The following is an 18364-nucleotide window of genomic DNA, read 5'->3' as shown; positions in this document are numbered from 1 at the left end:
ATGGACGTATTAGCGTTTAGCGCACGCTAATCGGTAAGCGCACCTTAGTAAAAGAGGAGGTAAGTGTTATATGGGGCAATTCTATCAAATAGGTGCTAGTGTGTATTTCCATGGTATTAGGTGCGTAAATATCTAATATAATAAAACGCTAGGCCGTGCATGCGCACTCCCATCGCGTGCATCCGTTTTCCGTGAGCTGTAGCGACCCGCAGGTAGGACTGCGTATGCGCGGCTTACGGTTCAGTTTTTCGGTCTGCCCTGCTCCCTGCTGCTCCTTGCCGTATTGTATTTTTTAGTTGAAAGACGCAGCGGTGGCTCCTCTCACGATCCCGACGCCACCGCTGCGTCTTTCAACTAAAAAATACAATATGGCAAGGAGCAGCAGGGAGCAGGGCAGACCGATAAACTGAACCGTAAGCCGCGCATGCGCAGTCCTACCTGCGGGTCGCTACTGCTCACGGAAAACGGATGCACGCGATGGGAGTGCGCATGTGTGGCCTAGCGTTTTATTATATTAGATGACTATGAGTGGTGTAAATGCTCACGCCTGACCATCTTTGCGAGTATATATCTAGTTATTCTAGTAGGTACCTACTTTCCTTTATAGATTAGGCTGCTACCTAGTACCCTGTTATATTTACTCAGTTACATTTATGTGGGAATTATCACATGCTAATAGTCATGGTGCTGGGATAACTGTTAGCACAGGCTAATTGCCATGCTAAACATGGAAATTACCTTTGCAGGGTGTGAAATAGGCAGGGGCTGCATCTTGCATTTTAACATGGAGATTGCTACTGTATATTAAGGGGTCCTTTTATCAAGCTGCGGTAGGGGGTTTAACGCGCGTAATACCACCTGCTGCGCTATCCGCTAACGCCTGCATTGAGCAGGCATTGGTTTTTTAGCTGGCTGCGGGAATTAGCGCGTGATGAAATGTCCGAAGCGCTAACCCTGCTAGCGTGGCTTGATAAAAGGACCCTTAAATGTTAATGCACTAGATAACACAATAATACTTTGCTCTCACACAAGTGACCTTGAATTACCCTAGGATGGTAATCATGGGAGAATAAATAAATAAATTTCAATCTAAATGCTGAAACCTCAGATGCCACCACAGCTGTCATTTTGGATATGATGACAGCACTAGAATTCAGAAGAAACCAAGGAACACTGTGAAATGACGATGTTCCTGAAATGGACTTAATGACAATTTAAAAGTTCCACAAGTCAATGTAAGGGTCCAGAGAAGAGCGATTAAGATGGTTAAGAGGTTGAAGGAGCTGCCATATAGTGAAAGATTAGAGAAACTGGGCCTCTTCTCCCTCGAACAGAGGAGATTGAGAGGGGACATGATCGAAACATTCAAGGTACTGAAGGGGATAAACTTAGTAGATAAGGACAGGTTTTTCACCCTCTCCAAGGTAGGGAGAACGAGAGGGCACTCTCTAAAGTTGAAAGGGGATAGATTCCGTACAAACGTAAGGAAGTTCTTCTTCACCCAGAGAGTGGTAGAAAGCTGGAACGCTCTTCCGGAGGCTGTTATAGGGGGAAATACCCTCCAGGGATTCAAGAATGTGCGCTGGTAGGGATAGTCTCGGTTAGGGTGCTGGTCTTTGACCAGAGGGCCACCACGTGAGCGGACTTCTGGGCATGATGGACCACTGGTCTGTCCCAGCAGCGGCAATTCTTATGTTCTAAATAAAATGATCCACTAGAATTCACACAGGTGATCAATTACCCAACCCATGAAAAAGGTCACATATTAAGCTTGGTATTCTACATAGGTGCCGACTTCCCTGAATACTGGGATAGCAGTATTGAAATAACAACCCTATCATGGACTGACCATTTTCTAATCAAGTTTTCCCTAAGTGACCACCTGAAACAAATGGCACCGCCTAGAGTTTGGAAGGCAATTAGAGACAAGAAAAAGCTGACTTCTGAGAATTTCCTAGAGGCCTTGGATTATCCACGGGTGGATGAAAAGACAACTACAGTGTCAAAACAGACCTTAGAGAAAATGACATCACTAAAAAAGGTTGTGTGCCCCACTCACAAACCCTCACCTTGGTTTTCTCCAGACCTTTGGACCCTTAAAAGAGAAGAACGGAAACTGGAAAGGAGACGATGCAAATCTCACCTGGGTGAGGACAGGCTAAGCTGTAGGAAACACATGACAAAGTACTGTCAAGCCTTGGCAGCAGCCAAAAAGCAAAAAATTCTCTCAGTGTATTGAAGATGCTGCCAATTCAACCAAACACCTGTTCAGCATAGTAGACAGCCTACTGCATAACCCACAACAAAACCAGCCTGCCCAGTCAAAATTGAACTGCAATGATTTTGCTGCATACTTTGCCAACAAAATTAAAAGTCACCACCAGGATTTACAGGAAATCTCACTCAGTCTCCAAGCTGCTAATCAGGAGCGCACAAACTCACCACAAATATAAACCAAGACCACCATTTTGGGGTCATTTTTTTGGCCCAAAAATCTTAGTTTATATTCAAGTTTATTCTGTATATGAGGAGCCCTTCAGGAATAGCAAAAAATATACTGTACTCAACTGTACACCACTGCAGTAGCCTTTATGCCTGCAGGTGTCACCTACACATAGGTTCAGTAGGTATTTTGTGGGTTTTGGGGCATTCACTCTTTCCATCAGAAGTGCGATATGGACTTGGGTCCCTTTCTCTGCAGTGCACTGCACCAACCACTAGGCTACTCCTGGGATAGCCATTATATCTTCAGTTATGATAGAGCCTGGTATGTACTATTACTTTCTTTAGGGGTATGTGAGGGGGGTCAATGACCACTGGGGATTAAGATGGATCATGTCTTTTGTACCCCATTGGTCATTTGGGTACTTTTTTGGCACTTATGGCCAATTCTATAAATAGCTAAACCACTATGAACCCTAAAAAAATAATAGTCTGCCAGTAAAATAAACTAAATTACCAATAATAAACGGGACAGAACTCTAGTTCTTGTGGAAAGAATGTTGAATAACATGTGCAAAAAACTAGAGCAACCAAATAATTAGCTTTAAATAATGGATATCAATATGAGCCTTGCTATGCCCTGCGGGAGACAAATTGGCTCAGGCAGCAACTCATAAGTGACTAACACTAGACCATGGGTCTAAATAAGGACTGCCTCATACATCACATAGTCCATCTATGTATCTGCTACAACATTTTTTCCAGTAGAACTAGTCCTTAATGATCTCCCAAGACTCCAAGAAATATTTGAAAAAGTGCTGAAGTGCTAGAAAAAGTGCATAGAGTCCTTAAAAATACTTAAAAAGCTAAAGAACTAATTTGTGATGGATATATAAAGTACAGATGCAAACGCTTGACAATTTATCCAATAAAGCCCAATTCATTCATTATATCTTTTCTTCATGAAACCAGTGAGTATAAAATTCCTATCAAAAGCAGTCATATATAAAACATCCAAAATCAATATGTGCAGTTTGTTATATGTATCTTCTTTGGCAATTCAAGTAAATATCCTCAGGATGAATCCGAAGGATATATGCACATCCAAAGTCCTTAGATTTAAATACTTAGCTTCATTTGGAGCTTTGTAGTCTGTGTAATCTGTAGAGGTCTTTAGCTTTTTAAGTATTTTTAAGGACTCTATGCACTTTTTCTAGCACTTCAGCACTTTTTCAAATAATTCTTGGAGTCTTGGGAGATCATTAAGGACTAGTTCTACTGGAAAAAATGTTGTAGCAGATACATAGATGAAATATGTGATGTATGAGGCAGTCCTTATTTAGACCCATGGTCTAGTGCTAGTCACTTATGAGTTGCTGCCTGAGCCAATTCGTCTCCCGCAGGGCATACCAAGGCTCATACTGAATATATCAAGAGTGTGTAGGTTAAAGTCAAAATCTTACTTTTCACAGAAACAGCAATAGGGAGCCCTTGGGGTCAGTGGTGTAGTAAGGGGAGGGCGGGGAGGGACGCTGGCACCTCTCCTCCTCTCCGCCCCCTGATTCTTTCCACGCCTCCCCTGCTGTGCACGCACCTTCACTTCCTCCCCCACCGTACCTCTAGTTTTTCACCAGCTTGAGCTCTAGCTCTAACCTGCTGCTCACGATGGCCTCAGAGCTCTCCTCTAACGTTGCATCCGGGTCATACAACTAGGAAGTGATATCAGAGAGAGAGCCGACACCGGCACGGGCAGCATGTTGGAGATGCTGCTCGCATTGGGGAAGCTAAACAGGTACGGGGGGAAGGGGCACGGGGTGCGTGGGGCAGGAGGGTGGGGAAGGAGCACGGGGTGGAGAAGAGGGCGAGGGAGAGCGCCACTGCCCTGGTCGCCTCCCACCCTTGCTACGCCAACCCATGGGGGCTTCCTGAAAGTTGGAGAAACCCGATTGGAATATTTCAAATTCAATACAGTTCTAGCTAAAGTGTTGGGGTTTTTTTTTGCCGGATGCAACCTAAGCAATTCTCTCTGAGGTAACCCTAAGTTTAAAAAAAAAAAAAAAATGAAAATCATTATAAATGCTGCTAGGAGAAATAAGATATCAGTTGGCTAATTCATTTTTAATTTTAAACAGAAATCTTATGTATCATCTCAACCGTAAGTTCTATATGATTTACAAATTCATAGAGGCCACCAATTCAGTGAGAAAAGTGCAAATACTGTATAATAATTAAAAAAAAATCCTAACAGTTGATCAACTAAGGTATTTCTTAAATAGCCAAGTATTCAACAATATTTAAAATAATTGCTCTTGCACCTCAAGAGCATCGACAAAGAACTCCACATAAATGGGAAAACAGTATTAAACAATTTCTTATGGTTAGAGATCAAACGAGTAATGGATGAAGAAGGAAGCATAAACTTGCAGGAATGAATCAACTTTGAGACATTTGGCCAAAACTATTAAACTGCGCTAGCAGTTTTTAGCGCTGAATGGCCCGTGCTGCTCCCGACACTCATAGGAACTCTATAAACATCGGGAGCAGCGCAGGCCATTCAGCGCGGCTCCCCATACTAGAAACTGATATTGCAGTTTCGTAAAAGAGGGGGTTAGTGTCATCCTGTAACCAAGAGCTTCACTATAAAGTAACTTAAAAACTAGACATAAAATCTTAAAAGTCAATGTATGCCTGAACAGTTAACTGATGCAATTCATACTTTGTGGTTACTGTGTGTATGCCTCAGACTTGTTTGTTTGCTTTCTTAATAAAAACGTTTCAAACCCGCCCCTCCCCCCCAAAAAAGAAAAAGTGGAGTCACACTATCAAATTTGGCTTTGTTTGAAAGCAATCTGGCAGCCATGTTTGCAAAAGTTGCAATCTGGCCAAAAAACATCATGGTACAACCTAAATAAAGGGAATTAGAATAATCAAATCAGAACACAAAAGTATACATCAATTTTTGCAGTCATTGGAAAAATAGGTTCTGACCTGCCACAAAAAATGTAGTTTACCAAATGCAAAAACACTGCCTGATGAACTGAGAAGAACCCTCTAAACTGGAGTCTAGCCACACCCCCAACTTATATATTTTAGACTGAAGGGTAATAGATATGCCATCCAGAATTACATAGATAGTTGGATGGGGAACCTTTTAATTGTAGATCAGCAAAGCATGATTTTAAAACAACAGACATATTTAGATGAAACAAGAACACTGATTCTAAGCAAAGGTCCCGATTTCACAGGCACAGTTTCATCATTTACCCTTTAACAACGAGTAGTAAATCTCTCTAACCCAAGACTTGAAGTATAAACTCATATCAAGTTCTGCCTTACTTACAGAAGAATCATTAATTCCGAAGATGTCTCTTACGTCCCTCACAGAATGCTTGTTTTTCTTTCTCATGGTCTGAGTGTAAGTGTTATATCGTTTCTGCACAGCAGCTGCTTGGGTTCGAGTCAGCGTGGAGAGCAGTGCTTGGCCATCGTCTTCTTTATCTCCAGAGATGAGAGTGGACAAGCCAGCCTCTTGCAGCCACTGGGCTTCCAGTTCTCCGTCTGTAAATGATGTACTGTGTTAGTGCAAATGAAACTAGCCTTGTAATATTTATATCTAATTTAATACCAGGGCTTTTTATTTTCCTGTCAGGCACCTTTCTTTTTCTTGCTGCATCTGTCCTACGAAAGGCCAGGTGGGGAGGACTAGATTAGAGAACAGCGTAATTCTTGTCTGTCTTGCTCTATTTCATTCCATTCCTTTCTTTGCTCTGTCTACATTCTCTCCCATCCCCTTCTGATCTCTTCAGGCTGTTGCTTGGGTGGGAAGAAGCTGGATGTTCTCTGGGAGGTGGGGGGGGGGGGTGCTGCCTAATAGAACTGGGGCATTAGAAGCTACTAATAACTTATGTTTTATGTTTATTGGCCTTTGATGTACCACCCTATCTTGAAGAAGTTCAGGGTAATGTACAATTTTTTTTTCTTTCTGTCCCAGTGGACTCATAATCTAACTATGGCACCTCACTTCCGGTCTTGCCACATTTCAGTAGGGTTTAGGTCAGCACCTCAGCTTGGTTATCAAAATGCAACTGCCTAAAAGTTAGGTGTATTGTACCCTTTAATGCTAATTCTTGTTGCTAGAACTATTAAAACTCCTATTGCCAACTCCTAGAATTATTAAAACTCCTATTGCCGTCTTGACAGCTGCCCACCTAGCATCATCTTCCGAACCCTTCAAAGTTCTGCTCTATGGCTAGACATCACAACAAATGATCAGTGATATATTCCCAACTCATCACTCCCATCATCAAAAATCCAATATCCCTACCCTACCCTCCAACTACAGACCAGTAGCCAACATCCCCTTCTTCACCAAACTGATGGAAGGTCTGATCAACACAGCCCTCACAAACTACCTTGACAAATTCTCAACACTTCATGAATTCCAATCAGGCTTCCACACTCACCACAGCACTGAAACTGCCTCAGCCTCCATTGCTGATCACATCTCCCATATTCTTAGCACTGGGAAGCAAGCACTAGTACTCCAATTTCATCTGAGCAATGCTTTCAACTTGGTAGACCACAATATCTTAATCAACTGCCTGGATGCGATCGGCATTACGGGCCAAGTATTAAACTGGTGACTTGCCACAGGTTCAAAGATTTCCTAAAATCCCGTTCCTATCAAGTTGTCAATGAACAAGCCTACTCACAACCATGGGCCAACTCCTGCAGCATCCCACAAGGTTCTCCCCTCTCTCCCACCATCTTCAACCTCTACATGGCCTCTCTAGGACACACCCTATTAAAACTGAACCTCAAATCATACATCTATGTGGATGACATCACAATCATCATCCCTATCTCGAACCTTTCATCTGAAACTAGAGACTTCATTGCTTCAGTCATCAATCAGGTGGCACAATGGACAAACAATTTTAAACTTAAATTAAACCCAGAAAAAAACAAATTCTTCATGGCCTCCCCGACCACCAAAAACACTGAACCCACTGAACACTTGACATAAATGGAAGAAACTTCCCAATCAACTCCACAATAAAAATCTTAGGCATTATTATTGATCAACAGCTCATATTTGAGATCCATATATAAAAAATGCTTTAACCTTCTATAGAAACTACGCACACTAAAACCGTTCTTTGATTTTGCCGCATTCAGACTTCTAGTCCAATCTCTGATTCTAAGTTCACTGGACTACTTCAACATTGTATACCTAGGATCTCATAAGAAAACCATTAAAAGACTAAGAATGATTCAAAACACGGCGGTACGTCTGATCTTCAGCCTGAAAAAGTCCGACCATATTACCCCATACTACAGAAAATTACATTGGCTGCCGATTGAGGCCAGAATCATCTTTAAATTTGGCTGCCACTGCTACAAGGCACTATTCAGTACCTCGCCCACCTACCTCCTGAATCACTTCATCCTGCAGGATAATCCCCGCCCCACCTGCAAAACATTGTTATTCTCATTCCCAACCCCCAAGGGATACAACTACAAAAGATTCCAAGATAGAACACTTTCCTTCCAAGCAGGCATATGGAACAACACCCTAAGCAACCTCCTCTTGAACTCCCCAACGTACCAAGCTCTCAGAGGAGACCTCAAAACCCATCTATTCAACAAATTTTTCTGATTCTAAATACGCCTGACTCTTTCTGAAAGCCCTGTCCCTCTCTTCCCCCCCTCCTTCCCCTTTCCCCCTCTACTTCCACCTCTATCTCTCTCTGTCTTCTTTCCCACTACCCCCTTACTCTACTTATATTGGTAATTACACCACAATCCCACTCTTAAATCATTCACTACTGTATTCACTATTGTATACTGTCTAGAACCGAAAGATTCATCTTCTACTTTGTACTTTTCCACTATTGTATACCGTCTTGAACTGAATAGATATGACAGGATATAAATAAACCTGTTGTATTATTATTTTAAAAAATTTCTTCTAGTGCAGTGGTTCTTAAACCTGTCATGGGGGACCCCCAGACAGTTGGGTTTTCTTATCTCAAGAAAGATATAGCAGAGCTAGAAAAGGTTCAAAGAAGAGTGACCAAGATGATAAAGGGATGTAACTCCTCTCGTATGAGGAAAGACTAAAAAGGTTAGGGCTCTTCAGCTTAGAAAAGAGACGGCTGAGGGGAGATATGATTGAAGTCTACAAAATCCTGAGTGGAACAGAATGGGTACAAGACTAGGGGACACTGAATGAAGTTTAAAACCAATAGGAGGAAATTTTTTTTCACTTAGAGAATAATTAAGTTCTGTAACACATTGTCAGAAGTTGTGGTAAGAGCGGATAGGTTTGGACAATTTCCTGGAGGAAAAGTCCGTAGTCTGTTATTGAGAAAGACATGGGGAAGTTACTGCTTGCCTGGGGATCGGTAGCATGGAATGTTGCTACTCCTTGGGTTTTGGCCATGTACCAGGGACCTGGATTTGGCCACCATGAGAATGAGCTACTGGGCTTGATGGACTATTGGTCTGATCCAGTAAGGCTATTCTTATGTTCTTTTGTTCAGTTATCAGTGCTGATTAGTTTGTTAAACAATTAAGTTGCACATGCAAATCGGCAGTGGGTACCAATTTGCATGTGAAACTTTGGATAGAATGAACTTAGAAAGTTGTGTACGTAACTTCTAAATTTCTTAATTGCCACTCATCGGTGCTGATGTCATTTTATTATTAATCTTTTGTTAACCGCGTTGAACTTACGGTTACACATTTTATAAGTACGATGTTATGTTATGTTATGTATACGGATTTGCATGTGCAACTTTGGTCACACTAAACAAAATGTAGTCCAATGTGTACCCTTTCAGAAAGAGTGTACCCTCTTTCAAAAGAGTGTGCACTTGATGCTTTTGCTCCTGTAATGAAAACACAGTCAAATAAAAACGATTAAAACAAACATTCCAGGAAACGACTCAAAATGAAAATGTTCTGGCTGTCTATGACTAATAGCAACCATCAGTATGGGGGAAAATCTCAGCGGCCCATATCTGAGGTAGCTGTTGGTTTCCTTCTGCTTTGAGCCAAACTTCCTTAAAGTGGCTCAACCAATATTTTAGTGCTTTAATTAATTAATTAATTAATTAATTAAGTTGGTTTTATGTCCCGTCCTTCCAGAAGAGCTCAGAATAAATATTCAGAACACCTAGTTGCCCATGTTACATGTGATAGAGGTGCTGAGATGGAAATTGGAGTGTTGAATTGGCCTAGTGGTTAGTGCAGCTAAGAATTAGGGAAGTCAGGGTTCTAATCCCACTGGTCACCGTACCTGAAGAAGGATATGGCGATACTTGAGAGGGTCCAGAGAAGAGCTACACATATGATAAAGGGTATGGAAAACCTTTCATACGCAGACAGGCTAGAGAAACTGGGGCTCTTCTCCCTGGAAAAGCGGAGACTCAGAGGAGACATGATAGAGACATATAAGATCATGAAGGGCATTGAGAATGTGGAGAGGGACAGATTCTTCAGCCTACGGGGAACTACAATAACAAGGGGGCACTTGGAGAAACTAAAAGGGGACAGGTTTAGAACCAATGCCATGAAGTACTTCTTCACTCAGAGGGTAGTGGATACCTGGAATGCACTTCCGGAGGGTGTAATAGGACAGAGTACTTTACAGGGTTTCAAAGAGAAATTGGATATATTCTTGAAAGAAGAAGTTATTGAGGGATATAGATAGGGAAGATATAGGATGAAGAAGTGTACAGTTAGAAGGATATAGATAAGGTAGAGAAAAAAAAAAGGGATTGAAGGGATAGAGGTGTACATACAGAAGACTACTACGCAGGTCCTAGACCTGATGGGCCGCCGCGCGAGCGGACTGCTAGGCACGATGGACCTCTGGTCTGACCCAGCAGAGGCACTTCTTATGTTCTTATGATGCTCCATGTGATCTTATTCATTGCCTCAGGTACAAACTTAAGGGCCAACATTGGAAGCTCTTATCTGGAACAGAACACCAGCAATTCAGACGATGGAATCAGGGTAGGCTTAGAGCTTATTTGGATATTGAGAATACTCTGACTACTATCCAAATAACTTTGGATAGATAGAAAGATGCTCTAAGTTATCCAGATAGTAGACTGAATGTTGTCACTATCTCAATAAGTTCTGGTGCCTCATCCAGATATTCAGTGCTGGCCACTATTGGGATTCTGGTACTGAATATCCAGATAATTTTTGACTGCTGCGGTTGGCATTTAAAAATGCAAAACACTAATCAAGGCAGCTGAATATTGACCCATTAAATCAGTGGTTCCCAACCTTGTCCTGGAAGAACACCAGCCAGTCAGATCTTCAGGATAGCCCTAATGAATATGCATGGGGCAGATTTGCATGCCTGTCACCTCCATTATATGCAAATCTCTCTCTTGCATATTCATTAGGGCTATCCCGAAAACCTGACTGGCTGGTGGTCCTCCAGGACAGGGTTGGGATCCACTGCATTAGACTTTCTGGAGATAAATGCCTGCTGTGCCTGAATATAACTTGCTTTATACTCAGATCTGTACTTTGAAAAAGCTAAATTTATAAGCACTGGTGATACATTAAATTAACTGTGTGTTCCCCTAATCCTCCTATAATACTGGAAAAATGAGGGGGAAATGTGGGAATTATAGTGCAAGCTCACCCTCTGCTGGCTTAACTTCCATTAGTGATTGATCGTCTAGCTCATGCTCACTGCTCTCCTTGATGCTTTCCACTTCACACCAGAAATCCTCCATCGATGTACTGTCCATAGACACCTGGGAGATGGAGCGGTTGAACAGCGGTGATTGTAAAGATTCATTAGAAAGCATCCTGTTGATTCTTCGGCTCTGAGATCTGCAAATAATAATAATACAGTATATTGTTAATCAGGAGAAAATGCCATATTTCTTTCTTAGGTGATAGCACCATCGTTTCATCAGCTGTCTTTATGTCAGTTTTAAAAGCTGAACCACATTAATGAACTTTAATATCATCATCATTTATTGTAATTGAAATGGGCCTAACCTCATCAAAAACCTCAGGTTCACCTTAGTGCTGTTGTGTATGCCTTTTTTAAGGAATTCTATTTCTGGTTCAGAAGACGGTATTTTTCCATTGCCATGAGTCTTTGTTTTAAGATTTTTTCCCTCTTACATCTTTGAATAATTAGGACAAGAACTGAATGTCTTAGACCATAAACAAACTATCTGCAATAGTATTTTCTTTGACAATATTATATAATATATCAAGGAATATTGTACAGCATGAATCTGAAATAATTATATTGAAGACTATTTTGTATAGCTTGTCTAACTAGGAAGTGGAATGCCCAGGTTGTGATGTGTACAGATCCCCAAGTATTTCACAAAAGGCTCTCTCAACGTGGAGTCTTTTCTTAAATACAGATGTAGAAACTGGGAAATACACACCTAATTGCTGACACACTCAGTAAGAGCAACTGTATGAAAAACACCTGAAAATAAGGAGTAGTATTGTGAATGTGTGTGAGTTTACAGCAGTGTCTCGCAAACTTTCTGGCCGGCGGCACACTAAATTCAGTGCCCCAGCCGGTAGGCACCCGGAAGTGCACGGTCATCAATGCGATGACATCACACACATGTGTGACATCATCACATCGCCTTCCTTGCAAACGTGGAGGCCCATCCAACCGCAAACTACTTCAGTGGAGGGATCCGGGAGGTGCGGGGATTGGAGAGACACTGACAAGGAGAGGCATGTCCTGCAGGAAGTCAGCTGGCGCAGATGACTCTCCTTCTGGCTGGTGTCTCTCCAATCCTTGCACTTCCCGGATCCCTCCACCAGAGTGGTTCGTGGTCAGATCACGTATACAAGGAAGGCGATGTGATGATGTTCGTGCACTTCCAGGTGCCTTCTGGCTGGGGCACTGGAATTGAACATCATCAGCATACTGTACAGGTCCTGTACGAACCTGATCTCATCTAACAGATTTCCTACAGGGGATAAATAAATGTTGAAAAGAATTGCAGATGATGTGATCCTTGCGGAACACCTCTTTCAACCAAAACTTTGTGTGAAATTTCACTGTTGTTGTGAACATACATCTTTCTTCGTACCAGGAATGATCTCTAAACCATTCAAGGCCCTGGTAATAGCGCATGAAAGAATTTACGCCACCACCCCAGGCTACATAGGATCCAAGCTAACCTTATACATCCCCACCTGCCCCCTCCACTCTGAAACGGAGAAACGCCTATGCATCCCCCCCCCCCAGGAAGGTCTCTCTTGTCAGAAACTGCCCACAAACACTCCTACAGCCACTTCATCCCCCAACTCTGGAACCAACTCCCCCCGCAAATCAGATTACAGAACTCATTGATGACCTTCCGGAAAACTGTAAAGACCCTCCTCTTCATCTAAAATTCCAACCGCAATCAACCCCCACTACCCCCTAAAATTCCCCCTTCCTCCTGCACCCACATCTCCATTCTTAACCTATACTTAAGTTGCTGCATAGTCTTTGTACTATCTAACTGTATTCCACTGTGAATGTTTGCTTGTAGCCCATTCTGAGCTACTGGGAGGACAGGATAGAAATCAAATTAAATAAATAAATAAATTCCCATACCGTTCCTGCAATCCCGAGTTGTCTAAGTCTCAGTAGTAATATTTCAGGATCAAGGGAATCAAAAGCAACAGAAATGTCCAGAGAAACCACATAAAAACATATCTCTTGGTCTACACCTAACTGTAGCTCATCAATTGTGGCTAACAGTATGGTTTCCACATTGTTTACTTTCCTAAATCCAAATTGATTTTTAACCAAGCAATCATTTTGATCTATAATCTTTACTAATTGTGGCAATGCTGCTTTTTCCATTGCCCTGGCCAAGAAAGGCATAACTGTACCTTGGCTGGTGGGAATGCTCAAGCCCTGCCAGCCGAAGAGGTCTGCTGATCAAGTCTTTGCCCATGCCTAAGGATCATGGAATTTGGCAGTGTGTTTCATCTACTGATGCCAACACTCCTGTATATGTTCAGTTTAGTCACTGAGCTGAGCATGTGTGAGAGTGAAGCACGCAACCAACTTAAATGCTGCTTAGGCATCACAGGTAGGAACTCGGGCATCAGACCTCTTTAGAAGGCAGGGCTTGGACATCCCTGCTAGGTGTTAAACCAGTCCAACAATTTTGGAGGGGGCTCAAGCCTAAAAGTCTTCCAAAACTGGACAGGAGATAATTCTCCATAGATCACCTAAAGTTAAGCATCGGGATGATGCGTGCTAACAGTCAGTGGCATAGCGAGAGTGAGAGGCACCCAGGGCGGTGACACCCCTCTCCCGCCCTTGTCTCCGCCCCTGCTCCTTCCCCACTCCTGCCTGCTGCGTGTGCCCCCTTCCCTTCCCCCGTACTTCTAGTTGAACTTGTTGCTTGTGGCAGTCAACAACATGCTCCTCGCAACCCCTGTTGGCTATCCCTCTGATGTCACTTCCTATGTGCAGCACCCGGAAGTGACATCAGTGGGAAAGCCGAAGGGGTCGCCGAAAAGCACATTGCTGACTGCTGTGAACAACAACTTCAACTAGAGGTATGGGGGAAGGGAAGAGGGGTGCGCAAGTGGAGGGAAGGAATGGGAAGATGCGAGGGTTGGAGAGGAGGAGGCTTGCCTTTGCCCCCACCAACATGGCGCCCTGCCGATCTGATCGTCCAAGCCGCTAAATCAGGTGTAGGGAACTCCGGTCCTCGAGAGCCGTATTCCAGTCGGGTTTTCAGGATTTCCCCAATGAATATGCATTGAAAGCAGTGCATGCAAATACATCCCATGCATATTCATTGGGGAAATCCTGAAAACCCGACTGGAATACGGCTCTCGAGGACCAGCGTTCCCTACCCCTGCGCTAAATTGTCCATCTTTATACCACATTTCCGTCCAACTTTCCATCCAAGTCCAAAACGCCTAGAACAAGCACTGTTGGATGTAGGAGGGGTCTGCAAAGTGATGGACTGTACACCCAGACATGCCACCTAAATAGTGGGGTACCTTACAGGGCACTGCTGTGAACTTCACAAAAAGGGTGCAATGTCTTCTCTTCCCTACAGCTCCCTTATAGGTTATGGTGAGCCCCCCCAAACCACCTCCAGAATCCCCTAGACCCACATCTACCACCCCAATAGCCCTTATGGTTGCAGGAGTCACTTATATGCCAGTAGAAAAGGGTTTTGGGCAGTGCACATGTTTAAGTATCAATGTAGTGATTACAGGGGTTTATGGGCATGAGTCCTCCTCTCTATGGGTCTCTAACCCACCCCAAGACGACTTAAGCTGCCTCTGTGCTGGACGACTAGGCTTTCCTATGCCAGGCGGCCAGGTGATGATGGTCTGGAGGCTGAATTTTCAAGTTGTGATTAAAAATTTTATGGGGGTTGGGGAGTCGTTGATCACTGGGGTAGTGTATGGGGGGATCTGTTTTATGTGTTTTCAGTGCTTATCTGGTGACTTTAGGTGTTTTTTTGTGACTTAGACCATGCTTTACATGGTCTAAGTCACAACGTCCAAGTTTCATCTAGGCTCTGTTGTAAAACTTTTGGTTATACATGCTGTACAACTAAGTCTAAGCCAGCCCATGTCCCGCCCAACTCCTACCCTCGACACTCCTCCCGAAATGCCCCATTTAGCTTTGGTCGTTCGGCAGCACTATGAAGGCCTAGGTCGTTTAGAAATACGTCTAAAACCCGGTTTTATTATCGGCACTTGGATGTTTTTTGAGAAATGTTCATCCAAGTGCCGACTTAGGCGGGTTTTTGGACGTTTTTCTCTTTTGATTATGAGGCCCGTGATAGTCTTTACTGCAGCCACTTAGTCTATCAATATGCAGTACAGACTAATTACTACTAAGATAAGTAATATGAATATGGAATAAATAATATAGAAGAAATAAAATACAACAAAAAAATTTTCCTGTTGGAAATAGCTAGAACACATTTATAGAATTCTCACCCTTGACCTATGAGGATTTTACACATATATCTCCCTGCAAAAACACATGGGATGGAGAAGTGGTGTTTCTGAGGTCTTTGAAGATAGAAAGACAATATAATAAGAAGAATTGAAGAGCATATGTTTAACTTATAAATAGGAGAAAATGAATGCAGACATGCTGGGGCATAATAAGATATTCAAATTAGTTTGGGGTCCATTGACGTCTTTTGTAGATTTGCTATAGTTGTCCTTTATTTTTATTTTCCATTGTTTTTCACCCACACATCCAGGGGGGGGAGGGAGCGGGAGGGGGTATATCTTTTGTTTTGGTATTATTTCTGATGGTAATGATGGATAGGGGAGGTAATTTTTATCTTTTGTATAGATACTGATTGATTATAAGTGCTTGGTTGATTATCATTATTTGTATATAAATTGTATTGCACTTTTTGTTGGCATTAAAAACTAAATAAAGTAAAAAAAAAAAAAAAGAAGAGCTATAATAAAAGGACTGTACTTACAGCAATTTAATCTGGAAGTGTGCCTAACTACTGGCATATAACTGTTACTATTCTATAATCTGTGAACACAACCTCTGGCTCTGCTCTCCCCCGACCTACCCATGCTCCTCCCAGGTCCCCACATCCTTGCACTTATGTTCTTTGGATTTTATGCGCACAATTTGTAGAATACCCCATGAGAGCAGTTCCAATTAGCACCAACTATATTCAATAATTGGTTGTCTTTGCCAATCTCCTGATAATTATTATATTAAGTTATATGTTATGCACACCTCTGTGCGTAGCTTGTGCACCCAAGGTTATAGAATTAGAGGGTCGATGTCTCAGAAAACTCAATTATGGATATGTGAAAAAAAACCTCTCTTCTGCAAAAATGTTGAGGTGGTTTTAAATCCAAAAAGATAAGAAAAGTACTTATCTCAGCTGTTTCTCCATTGTCCTGATCAGGAAGGCGGTGATAGAAGTGCAATGAGGCCTTATGCCAGCAGGCAAGCAAGTCCATGTGTTCCCATGTCCCCGGAGGTGAAAATAAAAAAAATCAAAAACAAAATCACATGCCCGGCGGGTATGGTCCCGCTGAGTTTGGGAGTTTGCGGTCTTTCTTTCTCTGACCCACTTTGGATTCTTCCTCTTGAGAAAGAACAGTTTGAAATACGATCTGTGTCGAGGAAGCAGAGTGGAGTTCGCATTTATTTGGGATTTTGCTGTTGTGGATGTGGAGGATGTATGGACTATTTTGGATGTGATTTTGATTTTTTCACTGAGGACATTCGGGGACATGGGAACACATGGACTTGCTTGCCAGCTGCTATAGGGCATCATTGCATTTCTATCACCGCCTTCCTGATCAGGACAACGGAGAAACAGCTGAGATAAGTACTGTTCTTATCTTTTCACACTGTGCATGTATAAGCCTGCTTGATGGAGGTAGGTAGGGCGTGTGCTACGATGTAATTGGTTAAACATTTTTTTCAGCCTTCCAGTGGCATTTATTGATGTTAACTTCACTGAGCACATATTTAGGGCTCCTTTTACTAAGGTGCCCTTGGGCTTTAACGTGCGGAATAGCATGCGCTACATTGTCGCACGCTAGACCTTACCGCCAGCATTGAGCTGACATTAGTTCTAGAAGCGTAGTGCGTGGTGTAGCGTGCAGTAATTTCCTGCGTGCACTAAAAATGCTAGCGCACCTTGGAGCTCCTTTTATCAAGCTGCGGTAGGGGTTTAACACGCGGAATACCACACGTTAAACCGCCTGTCACGCTAGTCGCTAATGCCTCCATTGACAAGGCGTTACTTTTTTGGCTTGCAGCAAGGGCTAACGCATGATGAAATGTCCGACACGCTAACCCCGCTAGTGCAACTTGATAAAAGGAGCCCTTAGTAAAAGGAGCTCTTAATTTAATTTAATCTATACATATTGATTCTTTATTTAATAATATTTATCTAAATGCTCTTGTTTTTGGTTTTACATATATCTTGAGAATTTAGTTATTATTTGTATTTTCATTTTTTCTCTCGTTTGAGTTTTTTTGAGGTGGTTTTAAATACCAGAGAGGTAAGCAGAAATACAATTTTCCCCTAAATCCCTAGTTCCAACACTTCCTAAAAGCATGTACAAATGTTTGATGTCTGGTTTAAAAAAAAATAAAAAGCATGTATTACTGTTACAACATTGGAAATGAATATATACTTTTTGGCCTGCCAAAACCACACCTAGAACACAACCTCTTCAAAATTGTGCATACTGCAGAGCTACACACGTAAGTAATTTAAGCGGAAACCTTTTAAAATGGCCTCCTTAAGCTATCATATGTCATATGCAGATTTTTCAAAATGAATAGCTTCCATTATCTTTAATTGAGATCTGATTTTAAATAAAAAGCATAATATGATACATTACAGTAGGGTTTGGGAGTAAATACAATTATTTTCCTAAGGCTGAAGTATTTAAAATGCCAGTCTGACTTTAGGAGATCAGTTTTTGCTGAGTGTCAGCTTTAAACACAGTGCATTCCTGTTCTGTGACAGCTGCTCCCAAAGGATGTTTAATGCTTTTAGCTGTTCATCAACATCAGCCCGTAATAGATGTAGACAGAGATACAAAGTGTAGTAAAGATTGCCAAACACTATTACACACCTTAAAACAGTGTCCCGCAAACTCTCTTGAGCTGTGGTGCACTAAACGTAGTGGCCATGGCTTGAGGCATCTGAAAGTGCAAGGATGTTGCCGTGATGACATCACACGCATGCGTGACGTCATCTTGTCAACTTCTGCGCATGTGCAAAGGCCATCCAGACAGTCCCCGAGACAAAAGTGGGGGTTGGCAGCAGGGAAGAGGGTTGGAGAGAAGGAGAGGCGCTGGCTGATTGCCTACAGGACGTGCCTCTAGCTGCGAGATTTCAGGAGGCACACTAGTGTGCCACGGCATACA

The 18364-nt window shown here is 42.4% G+C and overlaps 1 protein-coding gene across 5 annotated transcripts in view; it reads right to left on the bottom strand.

Annotated features, from left to right (window-relative positions):
• Positions 1 to 18364, bottom strand: part of ARHGAP28 (Rho GTPase activating protein 28) — a 355870-nt gene that overhangs the window by 108338 nt on the left and 229168 nt on the right. For all 5 annotated transcript variants that reach the window (XM_033934011.1, XM_033934012.1, XM_033934010.1 and 2 more), the window contains 2 exons: positions 11111 to 11304; positions 5783 to 6000 (listed from right to left, as the gene is read on the bottom strand). In XM_033934011.1, the coding sequence (XP_033789902.1) occupies positions 5783 to 6000; positions 11111 to 11279 (387 nt within the window). In that variant the 5' untranslated portion in view covers positions 11280 to 11304. The remainder of the gene's footprint in view (positions 1 to 5782; positions 6001 to 11110; positions 11305 to 18364) is intronic.

The sequence above is a fragment of the Geotrypetes seraphini genome, chromosome 2 (genome assembly GCF_902459505.1).
Source record: "Geotrypetes seraphini chromosome 2, aGeoSer1.1, whole genome shotgun sequence".
Lineage (NCBI taxonomy): Eukaryota > Metazoa > Chordata > Amphibia > Gymnophiona > Dermophiidae > Geotrypetes > Geotrypetes seraphini.
This window is presented reverse-complemented; position numbering and strand designations above follow the sequence as displayed.